At 34.0% G+C, this 16,086-nt stretch overlaps 1 protein-coding gene across 3 annotated transcripts; it reads left to right on the top strand.

Annotated features, from left to right (window-relative positions):
* The first annotated feature begins 3,086 nt into the window (after positions 1–3,086).
* On the top strand, positions 3,087–7,519 carry LOC104593950 (metal-nicotianamine transporter YSL2). Of its 3 annotated transcripts, XM_010254073.3 has the most exons (9): positions 3,087–3,119; positions 3,496–3,550; positions 3,632–4,057; positions 4,180–4,352; positions 4,955–5,052; positions 5,143–5,277; positions 5,369–5,558; positions 5,660–5,774; positions 6,201–7,519. In XM_010254073.3, exons 3-9 carry the CDS (start codon positions 3,649–3,651, stop codon positions 7,124–7,126), a joined length of 2,046 nt encoding a protein of 681 aa, XP_010252375.1. In that variant the 5' UTR covers positions 3,087–3,119; positions 3,496–3,550; positions 3,632–3,648; the 3' UTR covers positions 7,127–7,519. The 3 variants fall into 3 exon arrangements, with proteins under 3 accessions (XP_010252375.1, XP_010252366.1, XP_019052835.1); XM_010254064.2 differs by lacking the exon at positions 3,087–3,119 and having other exon boundaries at positions 3,129–3,550; XM_019197290.2 differs by lacking the exon at positions 3,087–3,119 and having other exon boundaries at positions 3,151–3,550; positions 5,387–5,558.
* Positions 7,520–16,086: the final 8,567 nt, after the last annotated feature.

Below are 16,086 nucleotides of genomic sequence, written 5' to 3'. Positions count from 1 at the left end.
TAAATTTTTATTAGTTTTTTGTTATTATTAATCAATAAATCTACCTAGGATTGATTATTCCCTTTGAATTTTGATAAATTCCTCAACTTATTTCAACTGTGTAAGCCAATAAATATTTATAAAAGGATTTGAATTTCCTCTTCACAAAACCATCTTTTTCACGGCATCGGCCCCTTTCAGCTGTGCATTGAAAATATCTCTTTATGAATAAAAACATATGTTTTCAAAGCATGGCTGTAGTAAGGGGCCGTGAGGGCGGTTTTGTGAAGATCATATCTGAATTTTTTATGGGATGGACTCAACGATAAAAAGTAAAACCCACCAAAATAAAATCTGCTGAGACGTGGTTGCATCTGGACCGGATGACTGGGAAAGCACACCAACTTTTGAAATAAAAAAAAAAAAAAATCAATTGAATTTATTCTTCCGAAAGCTGCTGTATTGGCCTTGCCTTTCATGCTACCATTGTCGCTGAAGATTTTCCTCTGTAGCTCAAAAGTAAATAAATATATCAAAGCTAATAATGCTTTGAATGTTTTTGCAAAGATTGTGGGGTTAGAATTTATTTGATCTCAGTATCGGGGTTAGATCCTGCTCAGATTGCTTGCTTATTGTTTAGTAATTTAGTCTGGTTTTATTATTTACTTATTATTATTGGTTTCACTTTTATTTTGTCGGTTATACGGTTTAGGCCAGTAATATTCTTGCTTAATCTTATGATTATTTGTTCTTGGTATAGGTATATTTGTATGGGCATTAATAAAATTTTGTCATTCGGTAATTCAAAAAAAAAATACCTATTAACTAAAATTGGTACTTGAACGTCAAACATTTTAGGCAAGCCACCAAAGGGCGTTCAAAAACATTTTAAGTAAACCCATCATATTAACTAACTAGTAGGACTCGTGTGATGCATGAGCTTTTTAGGTAAAAGTGAAATAATATAAATGCATAAGAGTAGATATATTTTTATATTTTAACTTTTAAATAATTAATAATTGTTTATGCTTTATATACTACTTTTAATATTTTTTCTACAATATTGAAGTAACAACAATTAATTTCATCTAGATTAATAGTCTAATGTCTAAAAAATAACAATAATTTAATTCTCAATAATTATTGAAAAATTATAACGAAAATACATAATTATTGAAAATAAATTTATAATGACATAAAATGAAGACAATAATTACTAAAATAAAATAAATACTAAAAATATATTAAATTAATCAATGAATAGTATAATCTCCAATAATAGTTTAATTACTAATAAATATTGATCAATAAATTATAACAAAAATACATAAATACTGAAAAAATTATAAAAAAGATAAATAGATCCAATAAGTACAATAAATTAAATTTAAAAAAATTAAATAACAATAGTGTAATCTCCAATAATTATTGAAAATTTACTATTAAATAACAAAATAAAAATTGATTTATCTATAAATATTGAAAATATATTTATCACAAAAATACAAGAAATATTAATTTTAATATATACATATATAAACATATAATAGATATAGATGAATATTTTACAACTATTTATTAATAAATAGAAATTATAAATAATTTAAAAGAGAATAAAGGGGATAATGCCATGTGGTTAGACATTAAAAAAAAAACTCTCTTTCTTTATCTATTGGTTGTTTGTATTTGTACTATTTTCAAACTTAGCCTTGAAAAGAATACAAATATGTAGAGTGCAAAACTTTGTATTTTATATTATTTTGTATGCCGGTAAATGTTATCAAGGCTGCATTTGAAAACAATACAAATGGAGTGTAAATCACAGTTTAGGGTAAATTTGTACTTTGATTCACTTTTGCCTATGTTTGGCAATATTGTATTTATGCATTGACGAATAATAAAAAATACATTTTCCAATGCATATTTATATTGGTAATGAAATACAAAGTACATCAATAAAAAAGAAATAAATTTGCATTCAACTGAACCTTTAATAAAAAAAAAATATATACTTTATTGGAATTCATATTTATATCTATTATAATTAAAAGTCTATTTAATAAGAAGATAAATTTATCGTACAAAACTAACCCAATTTTATAATTTATATAAACTGTTTTACACACTACATATTTATATTCACACTTATTTGCATCGTTTCCAAACACAGCAAATCCAAAGCCCCTGTTCGGGAGTGATTATGAGGTAAATGTAACCAGAAGCTAAATCACATCGCTTGGTGCTTGGGCAGATTGGCGTGGTTGGTACGACTCTTTACTCTTTAGGTTTGGCTCATACGGCGAAGGTCTCATCCGGGGTCTTGTATATATCAGAAAAGCACAGGCATCTGGATGGTGAAACTGTGAAAGCCCCACAATAAGAAATATTCGAAGCAGCAGCGTCAAAGAATGGGCCCCATCCGTGTCGACCGACGCTTTCTGACATTCTGATCACATCGCTATTCGCTCTCCTCTCCTTTTTGGCATTGGAATTTCGACCTCGTAGCTTGTTCCTCCCAAAAGAGAAAGGAGGAATTTCATCACCATCATTCTTGTGTAATCACTAATCAGACGTTCAAATAAAGGTAGAAACTATAAAGAATGGTGGCAGCATCAACACAGGTCTCATTCTCGCCCTTCTTACATCACATTAGAACAGTCTCGGATGATGCCAAGCCACCTACCATTGCTATCTCATCTGATGCACAGTCTACCTTTTAAAAACTTCAGAGATTCGTTCTTGATTTGCGGAACAGCAACTGTGCGGTGTCAGCCGTCGTCCATTAATGAATTTGATAATTTTATAAATAAACAGAGAGAGAGAACTACCCAATTCGTCAATTTTTACTTTTTCAGTCTGTAACCTTTTGGTTGGCCTTTGGCCTGGCCAGGTTTGACGTGAATAAAAATCAATGTTTTCAGGTTCGTGTTTAAACCACACGCCTGACCAACTTCCATTGAATACGAAAGTAGAAGTCAATGAGAGAGTATCACTTTTTATCTCTCAAACCGTTGATTTTTTTTAGGTGTTTGGGCTTGAGGTAAGAAATACGTCATTTATTGTACTACAAATTACTAATTGAGTTGTACTTTCATCACTTGTAAGTCCGGAGTACATGTAAATTACCAGAAAAATTAAAGGTAAGGAGTACATGCTTTTATCGTCCGAGTCTCGGCATGTTTTCTTCTTGGAGTTTTTTCTTACTGTTGCTGTCTTTATTGATTATTAATTATATATATTCAGTTCCATCGCTGCCAACCGAATACGTGTTGATTTGTGTTTTCCTGAGGGAATCTGGAAGACTGGTTGCCAGTTTTTACAGTAGACTGATCAAGAAGAAGAGAGGCCAAACTCTGAAATTTTTCCTCGGGAGTTTGGCTCCACTTATCTAAGAAAATAAAGACCTACCCCAGATTGAATGAGGTTTTTTCTGGGGTGAGGGAACCTGATAAATTCGGTTTTTAATAAGGTAAAGACCCTGTTCTGTGTTCTCACTGTTAACGCAATCCTGTGCAGAAGATCTAGAATAGTAGAGGAGCAGAAGCAGCAGGAGATAAACAACTGTATCCAGGTAATTAGCTCATGCATGAATACGTTGTTCCGAAATTTATGCATTTTCCATCACTTCTCTGACCAAATATTGGAATTTCAGATGGGGTTCTCTGATGAATGAAGACGTACTGCTCAAGGAGGAACGAAACAATTCAATTAGAAGCCATGGATACGGAAGAACCGAAAGAGAAGAAAGAGATGGAGGGGCTGAATTTGGAAGAGCTGCAGGAAGAAGCGGCGGAGGAGTGGAAGAGAGTTCCGCCATGGACTAGGCAGATTACATTACGCGGACTTATCGCGAGCTTCGTGATCGGGGTCATCTACAGCGTCATAGCAATGAAGCTCAACCTCACCACCGGCCTCGTTCCTAACCTCAATGTCTCTGCTGCGCTTCTCGCTTTCGTTTTCATACGGTCATGGACGAAGCTGCTTCAGAAGGCTGGAATCGTTTCCACCCCTTTCACGCGGCAGGAGAACACCGTAATCCAGACTTGCGCAGTTGCATGTTACAGCATTTCTTTAGGAGGTGGATGCTCTGATCTAAAAAAAAAAGAAAAAAAAAAATTGTCACTTCAATGTTCAATCTATCCATTTTCGTTCTCCCTTTCTGTTTATCAGTTTCAAATTATATTGTCGTTTATATGGTAGGTGGTTTCGGGTCTTATCTTTTGGGATTGAATAAGAAGACATACGAACAGGCAGGGGTTGATACAGCAGGAAACGCTCCAGGAAGCTACAAGGAACCCGGCCTTGGTTGGATGATTGGTTTTCTTTTTGTAGTTAGCTTCGTTGGACTTTTGGCCTTGGTTCCTCTCAGAAAGGTATATTCTCTGTTCTTTGTCTGATCTGTTTATTTTATTGTATTTTTGGCAAAAACATTGTCTGATCTGTTTATTACACGGTTGGGAGGGCCTCCTTTCTGTTCTGTCTAATAATCCGAAAATGGGTCTTTATGGGGTGAATCACTTGGGGCTAAAAGGATATTGATTTTATACTTTTACAGTTTACTTCGATGGTCATTTCTCTGTTCTTCTCTGGAGTAACTCTCTTCTCTGCTTCTGAACTTTTCGGCTGCAACTTTGCAAGTTGGGTTGGGCTCCACTTATTTGTAATTAGATTTCCTGTTGATTACCTTAAATTTACTCTGATTCAGAACTAAAACTTTTAATGGGTGATCGGTGCCTAATATTATTTCTAACTTATATGAAAGCTTTTTTTTTTTTTTTAAATGGGGTTCTGAAATTTATCTTGGTCAGTCTAGTTGTTTAAAGCGCCATTTTTTGGTAATAGTTTGTTTACAGCATCAATCAAATGCAAAATCACTGGAGTTGTGGGTCACTGTGGAATAGTTCTATATCTGTAATAAGTGTTTCTTTTCTGGTCTGAAGACGTGAACATAAAATTAACTGTATTTATTCCACAGATCATGATAATTGACTATAAGTTAACCTACCCAAGCGGTACTGCAACTGCTGTTCTTATCAATGGTTTCCACACTTCTCGGGGAGACAAGATGGCTAAGTACTAATTTACTTTCCCCAGTTCCCTTCTCTTCAGAATCAAAATCCATATATAAACTTGGTTTAAAAAGAGTTCTAATCTTCCATGCAGAAAGCAAGTCCGAGGTTTTTTGAAGTTCTTTTCAATGAGTTTCCTTTGGGGATTCTTCCAGTGGTTCTACTCTGGGGGGGAGCAATGTGGATTCTCACAGTTCCCTACTTTCGGATTGAAAGCATGGAAGCAAACGTGTGTACTCTTCTCCATTGTGTTCTACCTTTGTGACTTGTACTTGTGAATCATCCTTTCCAGATCGCTGACTTATTATTGGATCTTACAGATTCTTCTTTGATTATAGCATGACCTACGTTGGAGCAGGGATGATCTGTTCACATGTTGTGAACTTTTCTCTGATTTTGGGAGCAGTGCTCTCCTGGGGGATAATGTGGCCACTGATAAGTGGGCTTAAAGGAGACTGGTTCCCCATGACTTTGCCAGAAAGCAGCATGAAGAGTTTGAACGGTTACAAGGTTTGTGAGTCAGATATCTGCTTTCAAATTTCTCTCACTGATGTTTGCTTATGCCATATACAGAAGACCATGGTCTTACTATTTGCAAACGTCTTGGGCAGGTTTTCATCTCCATTTCTCTCATTCTTGGAGATGGGCTCTACAATTTTCTCAAGATACTGCTTTTCACCATAAGGAGTATTCATGACAGGATGAACAAAAGGAACTTGAACACAGGTAGATAGGACAAAAAATAGGATCATTTTTTGCTGCATTGCCATTCATATTTTGTGGGAGAACCCTAGTTCTCTCATTTAACCCTATATATAACATGCAAAGAGAACCTGCCTAATATCCAAGATCCAACTAGTTGATGTCTAGTTGCCTATCTGATTCGTGTTGTACAGACTTCAGAATCCAAGCTGGACACAGGACCTGGCTACTGAGCAAATCCCGTTGCTGGGAATAGGGCCTCGTGGCTTAGCTAAATGCTAAGTTGCTTTAGCCATGATGGACTGCAATTAGTCCAGCTCAGGCTTCAGCAGATGCTAGATAGCCTTGGCCTTATCCAAACTCAAATGAATTGGCAGCCTATCAAAATGGCTCATCTACCTGTAATTTTTAAAACATGGGTTTGCTAATTTATTGTTTTTTCATCTTCAGCTGCAGATCAGAGTAGTAAGTCACTGGATGAGCTTCAAAGAAACGAACTATTTGTGAGGGAAAGAATTCCTCTATGGGTCGCTTGTGTGGGATATGCCTTTTTGTCCATCATCTCCATCATTATAATCCCACTGATGTTTCCTCAGGTGAAATGGTACTATGTTGTAGTAGCCTACATACTTGCTCCATCTCTTGGCTTCTGCAACGCTTACGGTGCTGGTCTAACGGACATGAATATGGCCTATAACTATGGGAAAGTGGCCCTTTTTGTGATTGCCGCTGTAGCTGGAAAAGACTCTGGTGTGGTAGCGGGCCTTGTGGGATGTGGCCTGATTAAATCCATTGTTTCCATCTCCTCTGATCTGATGCATGACTTAAAATCTGCTCATCTCACTCACACCTCTCCTCGCTCAATGCTCCTAAGCCAAGCTGTTGGAACTGCCATGGGCTGTGTGGTTGCTCCTCTTACCTTCTTTCTGTTCTACAAAGCTTTCGATGTAGGCAATCCTGATGGGGAGTTCAAAGCCCCATATGCCATAATTTACCGAAATATGGCAATTCTTGGTGTTGAGGGCTTCTCTGCATTGCCCCGACATTGCTTGCAGCTTTGTTATGGCTTCTTTTCCTTTGCAGTTGGGCTCAATTTAGTGAGGGACCTATCCCCACCGAAGTATGGGAGGTTGGTTCCATTACCAATGGCCATGGCAGTGCCTTTTCTAGTTGGGGCCTACTTTGCGATTGATATGTGTGTTGGGAGCTTAATTGTGTTTGCATGGCACAAGCTCAATAGCAAGAAGGCTAGTTTGATGGTCCCTGCAGTTGCCTCTGGTTTGATCTGTGGGGAGGGGTTGTGGATCCTCCCTTCATCTATTCTTGCTTTAGCCAAGGTTAAATCTCCCATCTGCATGAAATTCTTGGCAACTTAGTGCAGGAATTCTCAAGAGGAAATTTTACGTAATAGTGAAGGAACGACAACAAGGAGAAAAAATTGCTTACTGCAAGTTCTAGTTTCAAAGTGCAGCACTGTGTCGGATATATTGTAGTTCAAGATAATTAGTATATCTGCAAAATGAAAATGGGGAGATGATCCCCTTCTCTTTTACTTTTTCTCTAAATGTAATTCAGAAAAAAAAATGTAGATGTCAAATTGTAAGCTAAAGCTGAGAGTTACGGTTTGTCCTTGTAAGAGCACATGTAGGAGAAAAGAACTGATTACTCATATGGTGCATAGGACACAACACACTACTCACTAAGCTGAAAGTGTACGATTTATGAACTTATCAATATGTGGATGATCAAACCCACCATTCAATGGATTAGTCCTGATCTCTTGTTCCTATATTTTGCCACATGGCAAGTTATGAGGGTCAAAGACCATTCTGGATTCACGTGACAGTCTGTATTTACACGCTTGAAGGTGCATTCTTATTGGGGATCCAGCAATGGATATAATTCATTGGTAACCAGTAGATCCAGGCTCCGTTCAAGCATTCTAGGTCACTGAGTCTAAGGGGTACAGATACAAATATGTTGAGTGCAAAACTATGTATTTTGTATGTATTTGTACTTTTGATATTTGTATTTGTACTCCTTCCAGTTTAACGTGAATATTATGAACCTTATATATAGTGAATACTAAATAACATAGAAGACATCAAGGACTTAGCTACCCACGATGAATTGCTCTCCTTGTAAGTCCATAAAACCTTGTTGTCAAAATCACCTGAAACCTTGGAATTATCAAGAACAACAGTCAGTATAGGAAACATATATTACCTATCCTCTATTCATGTTTCTATTATTAGCTAAACTTGTCACCACGTGAACTGGAAAACTGAGTACACACAGTTCCTTGGTTTATGGAACAGGCCACAATCAATTGGGGACGTAGAAATGAAGAGATTTCTAGGTGTCATTAAGGCTCAGATTGAAAGGAGTATAAATAAAAATATGTAGAGTGCAAAACCTTGTATTTTGTATTATTTTGTATCTGTACTATTTTCAAACTGAGCCGAAGTATTTTCTCAGAGAGCTTTTTCCCCCAACATACTATCTTACCACATAACAAACCATGCACTCGACTATGCCACATCAAATAAAACCTGATTCCTGGCCAAAAGGATAAGAAAGAGGATTTTGGTAATGAAAGATCTTGACTTTCCAAAGAATTAAATAACCAAATTTGGCTGGAAATAAAGGAAAAAGGGGACAATCAACGCTAAATTACAACTTAGAAGAAATCAGAATTCCTTGAAAGAAGTCCTTGAAAGAAGTATATATATTGAGCACCCTATTACCTGACAGCCATGATCTTATGGAATAGGATGTTTGAGAAATAAAAACATATCTATAGAATCAAAGCAGTGAGTGACTAGTGACTATATTGCAGTCAGTGACTAGTGATTTGGTGCAAAACATAAAGGCTGTAAAAAGACAAAGGAGATGTAAGAAAGAAAACGTACTGAAGAAGTGAAAATACAAGTAATGACTTCACAAAGGCATATGGCTTCTTTCTACTCCCCTTGTGATGGCTACTCAAACTCTAGTCATGAGATCCATTGAGGAAGAAGCCAGTGGTGGAGGACTAGACCAAGGATGAATGATGGAATCATCTTTGGGCATCGAAATTTTGAACAAGGCATAGAGATTTCAGGTGAAGAGGTCACTCATGTTTTGCAGGGAGAAGAGGAGGTAATAAAGGGATGGTGATCAAGACTTAAGATTGGAAATCTATTCACCATTCTGGCCACCAGTTTTCAGGTCGATGGTTGACTGTCCGGTTTGAATAGATGGCCCGTTTTGACAAAAATAAATAAAAACGGTCAAAAACCATTGGACGGGTTGACGTTTCGACTACCTGGGTTAATGAGTCGTTGACCAATTCAACAGTTTTGGCCAGGGACTGGGTTTAGGGTAAAACAGAACTGATTGCCTGGATTGTTTCAGGTCCAAATGGTTCAACCGTCCCTATCAACAGGTGTCAGAAAACCTTGGTTCAAAGTGTTAGAAGCCAGTTTCCCATGATTGGTGTCTCTCTCGTCTTGGTAAACTTCCCCAGGGATCAGTTTATAATAAATTGTTATAGTAGATTTGATGGTGAAACCATGGGATCTTATCATCTTATGGTGTAGTTGTTCATTATAATTCTGGTTATTTTATTGTAGCTACAAGGGGCAGCATCTCTATTGGAGGTAGAGTTTTTGAATTAAATATGGTCACTCTTAGGTTGTGTTTGGTTTGAAGGAAAAAATAGGGAAAGGAAGGGAAAGGTAGGAAAACCTTTACAAACCTTACATAGGTTTCCCCACCTTTCCCTTCCTTTCTCAATCTTTTCCGTCAAACCAAACATACCCTTAAAGCAACAGTGGAAGTCAAGGTTCTGGGATTCCTAAGTTGATTGTGGGGTCATACTTTTTGGTCACCATTCAGGGTCCATTTGGTTTGCAGTTGAAATCGGAATTGAAATCCCTCATAATTGGAATCAAAATCAGAATCGTCTATTCCCATAGTCTGATTGGTTCAGACAAGAATGGGAATGAGAATTAAAATCAGCAAAAATGGAATTTCATTCCCAAGAAAGGGGCAGAGAACGACCATTCCCTCAAATGGGAGAATGTCATTCCAATAGGAATGGGAATGGGATTCTGATTCCACCTAACCAAACTGTTGAAATCGAAATATCCCATTCTGATTCTGATTTCAGACCCCTATTCTTGCAAACCAAACGGGGTCTCAAGCTTTTATCAAATTATATATCCTGAGATCTTCAATCGGCTTTAGATGATATCTTAGATAGTTGTAGATTAGTTGTAAATCTTGTGAGGCTTGTAAATTCCATTATCTAAGGGGGTGTTTGCCAATATTGTACGATTATTTTGTTTCTCAAGAAAAAAAAAAGAAAGAAAGAACAAAAAACAAAAACTATATTCATCATCCAAGCATACTTGCTACGTATTATCTTATTGATCAATGCCCAATAAGCACTATAGAGATGCAACGTGAAAGCATTGATTATACTAGGCAGCCAAAATCATCACCATCATCATCTAGGTCTTATCTGGCCATATGGGGTTAGATACATGAATCCTGTTTTGCCATTCTGTTCTATTTACTGCCATATTCATTCTTGAATTATAAGTACTTAAAATCATTTCTTACTTTAACCTATGTCCTTAATGGTCTGCCCTTAACCCTTCAAGTCCCTTCAACTTATAACAAATTGCTTCTTTTATGGGTGCTATAAGTGATTTTTTATGCACAAAACAAACCATCTTTAGGGTGCTCATAAAAAACTGAAAACCCAAACCAAACTGAGAAAACTGAAAAAAAAGTGCAGTTTACATATATTATAAATATAAAAACTGAAAATCAAAGAATCAAACTGGTCAAAAACCAAAAGTGGTCAGCCTTTAGCTCGAGCCTAACCTTTATTTTTGGGTTGGGCTTGGGCTTGGGCCTAACCTTTAGCTTGAGCCTAGCCCAACCTGAGACTGGTCCAACGATACACATACATATATGCGTATATAAATGCATACTTTTATATGTGATTAGTAATTAAGTACATGTGTTGCACATGATATATTTTTTTCACAATAACTTGAATTTTAGATATATCATAGTTAAGATAGAAATTGAAAATTAACAAAAGTAACAATATGATTAAAGATAAACTTAAATACTTATTATTCAATTATGACATCATGGGTTTCTTTGAAAAGATGAATCATTGACCCACCATCTAGATAAGAAAATAGCTTTGCTTTTTGGATTAGTTTTAAATTAAGGAAAATTATAATTGGGGCTGACTGTACATTTAAAATTAGGCTACAAGTTGGTCCATAAACCAATAAAATTCTGACAACCGACTTTACATTTCAAATTACAAAAACCATCGCCATGTCATTAGAGGCTTATGTGGTTGTTACCAACATGGAACTCTTAATACATATTGGACACAACAAAAAAAACTTATACTGAAATTGCCCTTTAATGTTAAATGATTGGAAAATTAAAAAAAAAAAAGAGTTTTTAGTCCCTCTCTCTCTCTCTCTCTCTCTCTCTCTCACACACACACACACACGCACATGCACACACAAACATTCACATTCATCTTTATATACTCAAAGACTGTGATTTGAAAATAAATAAAAATGGTTTTCGATTTCTGTATTTACGTTCTCTATATCAATTTATCTCGTTCTCTCTCTACCTATTAATCTCCCTCATTCTCTTTCTCGGTCAATCTCTCATTCTCCCTTAATTTCTATCGTTCTTCCTTAGATTCTCTCCTGCTCCCTCTCTCATGTTTTTATTTCTTACACACTTATATCGTATTAATCAGATCGTATAAAAGAACATGAGACCAACTTGGTATGGTTCAAAAATCATTACACCAATTTGATAAAAATTCACAAGAAACTCTTGGCTATAAAATTTACACCAATTGGAGAATGATAGATATCAAGGCAAAATGAGATATTGAACAAGAGGGAGAAGAATTACGATATATATGTATGTATGTATGTATGTATGTATGTATGTATGTATGTATGTATGTATGTATGTATGTATGTATGTATGTATGTATGTATGTATGTATGTATGTATAGATAGAGAGAGAGAGAGAGAAAGAGAGATTTTGATTTAGATACAAACCAAAGCTAAGAGAGTGGAAGATCGAGAGATAACTGTGAGAGTTAGAGAGAAGGGAGGGGGATCAAAAGACAAAGGGAGTGGGAGAGAAACTGAAAACGTATTTTCAGTATAAGCTTTTTGATGTGTCCAACATGGACTAAGAGTCCTATATTGGCAACAACCACATAAGCCTTCGGTAACATGGCAAGGCTTTTCATAATTTGGAATGTAGAGTGAGTTTTTAGAGTTTTGTTAGTTTCTGGACCAACCTACAACATAATTTTAAATGTACAACCCAACTTTGACTATAATTTTCCGTTTAAATTATATATTTAACTTACATTATATAAAATATTGTTTACTTATCACACTTAATTTTTGTTTGTCTGTGGTATCACTTGACTCAAACCACTAACCTAAAATGAAAAATAGTTTGATTTCTAGGTTGACATTAAATTTTGAATTACATCTCCATCATTGATAAAATTATTTCTTATGTATAAAACATGTTTTTGTTCAATGTAATGAATGCATAATATTAGAGATTTACCCAATATTTTATTTTTTTATAAATATATAACATTATATATGTGTCCAAAATTTTCACTATCTTTTTTTTTTATTTTTGTGATTCTTTGTATTTTCTATTATTAAAAATTTTATTATTTGACTATGACATCATTTCATTTCTAGGTAGATTTTGAATTTGACATTCCATTTTCATCATTAATAAAAATACTTATTATATTTCATAGTTATTTATTTTAATTTTTTATTATTTAATTATGACAATATTTATTAATCCATTTGACCCCAAATGGTCAAATTGCATGCCCACCACCTCGAGGGAAGAAAATGGTTTTGTTTTCAAATTACTTTTCAAAATATTTATTTTTATACTATTAAAATTAATATTGTGGATTTAATTACAAAAAATTAATGATGAGAAAAATATATCTTAAATATAGATTTAATGAGAGAGAATAGGAAAATATTTTTATTTCCAATTGATTTTAAATTTTACATTCCATTTTCACCATTAATAAAAACATTTCTTATTTATCATACTTATTATTGTTTAATATGTATGCTAAAAATGTTCCCAATTTTTTAATTTCTATTTTTTCATTTTATATATTTTTTAATTTTATTATTTAGTTATGGAAACATGGATTAACCCATTTGACCCTAAATGATTTAATTTCTTCCACGACCTAGATGAAAACACTATTTTTGCTAGGTAGATTTTAAAAGTATAAGTTTTTATGTTATTGAAATTATTAATTTATTAATTATGAATTTAATTAATAGAATTTAATGATGAAAATAAAAAAAATGACTTAAATATATGATTCAATGAACATGAATGCAAGTTAATAACTTAAATATTGAATTTAATGAGAGGGAATTGAATGCATTGAAAATCTTTAAATTATCTCTTTTCAATTCATTTAATATCAAGAGCCGATTACCCTATTTGCCCTCATTTTTATCAATAATTTTAAATATAGAAAGGTAAATTTTGTCCTTAGAAAATTCCAAAAATATTCTTGAGGTCATTCGTGCTTTTTAAAATAGCATAGATATGCATACATAAACACAGATTCATGTCAAATTTTAGTGTTTATTGATCAACCAACCTAAGCCTAAACTAGACCTGAGCCCAATCCAAGTGCATTAAATTTTAATACAAGTTGGACTTGGATTGAATAAATTAGGCTTGATCTTGGGCTCAATTTAAGATCAGGCCTCCTTACACCAAATTCTTAGGACTGGGCTTGGGTTTAGCTTAAACCCAGCCTATCCTACCAAACTTTCACTCCTATTCCGAAACCATGAATGGTTGGTACCAAAACAAGTAATAGCATACAAATATCATATAGAGCATTTGTCGTGTTCATGAACTACATGAAATACAAACACAACCATGAACCAAATACCCCCTTAGTCTACTTTCTCTTATATTTTCATATAGTAGAGCTACTCCTAAGTTTCCTATCCTTAGTTTACTAGGCAGCTAAAATAATTAAGGAAAATTTTTATATAAGAGATTGAGGATGCAATGGTGGGGGAATCATCATAATCTTAGATGAACTATTCTACGTACAACCTACTCATTTCATCCTGTGTTACATTGAGAACAAAAATGACACACATGGTTAACTCCTTTTCTTTTTCCTTTTTCTTTTCTCCCATTTTTAATGTTTTATGGCTGAAGACTATGAATTATTGCCTTAAAACAAATCATGGGTTACATGCGTAACCACCAACATTATATAGAATATTGCATCAAAAAAATGACCTCATTTGTATAAGTATTATTGGAAAACATTTTTTTAGAACATCAATCTAAGGGGGTATTTATAGCATAAATGAGAAATTGGATGGTATGTTTTCATCCACACCACACCCCAACAACATAAACAAAAATGTATGGGCTGATTCATAGGATTGACAACTTTTCAACCCCACCCGCTAACCCACCCAACCCAACCATTAATTGATGGATTGGATTGTATCCATTTAATTCTGGATCATTACGGGTTGGGTAACCTAATAAAAAGTGACTTAATGGTTTGGGTGGGTTTGGATCATGGGTACCCAACGGATAATCATTACCTTTGATGATATTTTGATTATCTTCTCACACTCTACCTCTCTCTCTCCAATTTTATCAGTGGATCCCTCGCATTTTCCCGACTAGCATATCAACCATCATGCCATTGGAATCTTCTTCATTACCCATTTTCAGGTCCCGATCGGTGACTTTGAGCCATTTCACACGAAGAACAGATGAAATGGCAATGGGTGCACCGCCACCATTGATCAAGAATTCAGCTACAGTACCTCTGTTTTCAACTGGGAATTGGATGGAGGAGTAATAGGATCAATGAACTTGGGTAATTTCGAGACTTGGCTAGCAACACAACAAAACAAGAGGAATTATTCCGAACTCTTAAATCTGGAGACAAGCTGGAGGGATTTGGACATTGAAGTGGAGGTGAAATTTCCTCTTCATTTTTTAGACTTTTTTTTGTAATTTATGTTATTTTCTGAGTTATTTTTGTAATTTATGTTATTTTTCCGTGTATTTCTTTGGTTTTTTGTAATTTATGTTATTTTTCATGTATTTATTTATTTTTGTAATTTATGTCATTTTTCTTTAATTTCTGGGTTTTTTTCAAAATTTATGTTATTTTTCTATGTATTTCTTTGTTTTTTTCTTCATTTTATGGGTTATTTTTGTGTAATTTTCATTACTTTATCTAAATGGGTTGGGTTCAAGTGGGTTTGGTTTGAACCCAACTTATTTAATTCTATCTAATTGGGTCATTAATGGGTTGGCGGGTTAGATGGATTGGGTTGAAACTCAACCCAAACTGAACCCAACCCAACCCGCCCAATTGCCACCTCTACCGATCCACACCACACCTCCATGGGTGTTCTGTAAGGTGTGACATTTCATTCCACACTTTGTGTTTGATTTCATGCATCTCAACTATAACATTTGAGATAATCTATGTCAATAATCATTACAAAAATAATATATTCTTTTTGTAATATACACAATAGAAAAACATTAGTAAAATGGTAAAAATTTTAATAGTTAATAAACAATAAATAATGATAATTGATATAAACAAATAATTAATAATATAAACAACAATATTAATAATATTAAATAACAAATAATGATATTAATATTAATTAAAAATGAGTATTAATATTAATGATAATTGATGATATTAATAATATTTAGTAATAAGTAATAATATCAATAGCAGTTAATATTAATAAAAGTAATAATCAAAACTTAATAATTAATAAAATAATATTAATATAAATTAATAAGCAAGAGTAGTAGTGGCGAGTTGTTCAAATATAGAAGAGTAATATAGCATGAGAATAAATGGAGGAATACTTAACGTCGATGGTCTAGTGTAGCGATGGTCGGAGGAGGAGTGGCAAGTGGTTCAAACTAGGCCTATCAATGATACCCGAAAATTCGAGGTCCAATCCAATTATCTTAGATTTGGATGATGTATTTATGTAATTGGATTGGATTTGGATGTTACAATCTACATCCAATTAATAATCGGATTGGATTCAAATTTGACCCCATATGATCTGATTAAAATCTGAAACCAATTATATTATAATATTTATTAATTTTAATGTATAAATTTTATATAATTATATTAAAAATTATAAAAATATATTCTATATATTATATTATATATGAATTTATATA

The sequence above is a fragment of the Nelumbo nucifera genome, chromosome 3, assembly GCF_055504915.1.
Source record: "Nelumbo nucifera cultivar China Antique chromosome 3, China Antique-T2T, whole genome shotgun sequence".
Taxonomy (NCBI): domain Eukaryota; kingdom Viridiplantae; phylum Streptophyta; class Magnoliopsida; order Proteales; family Nelumbonaceae; genus Nelumbo; species Nelumbo nucifera.
This window is presented reverse-complemented; position numbering and strand designations above follow the sequence as displayed.

Coding starts and splice junctions, on each gene's coding strand:
- LOC104593950 (XM_010254073.3), top strand. CDS start 3,649: ATGAAGACGTACTGCTCAAGGAGGAACGAAACAATTCAATTAGAAGCC. Junction 4,353..4,954: donor CCTTGGTTCCTCTCAGAAAG/GTATATTCTCTG, acceptor TTTATTCCACAG/ATCATGATAATTGACTATAA. Junction 5,053..5,142: donor CGGGGAGACAAGATGGCTAA/GTACTAATTTAC, acceptor TCTTCCATGCAG/AAAGCAAGTCCGAGGTTTTT.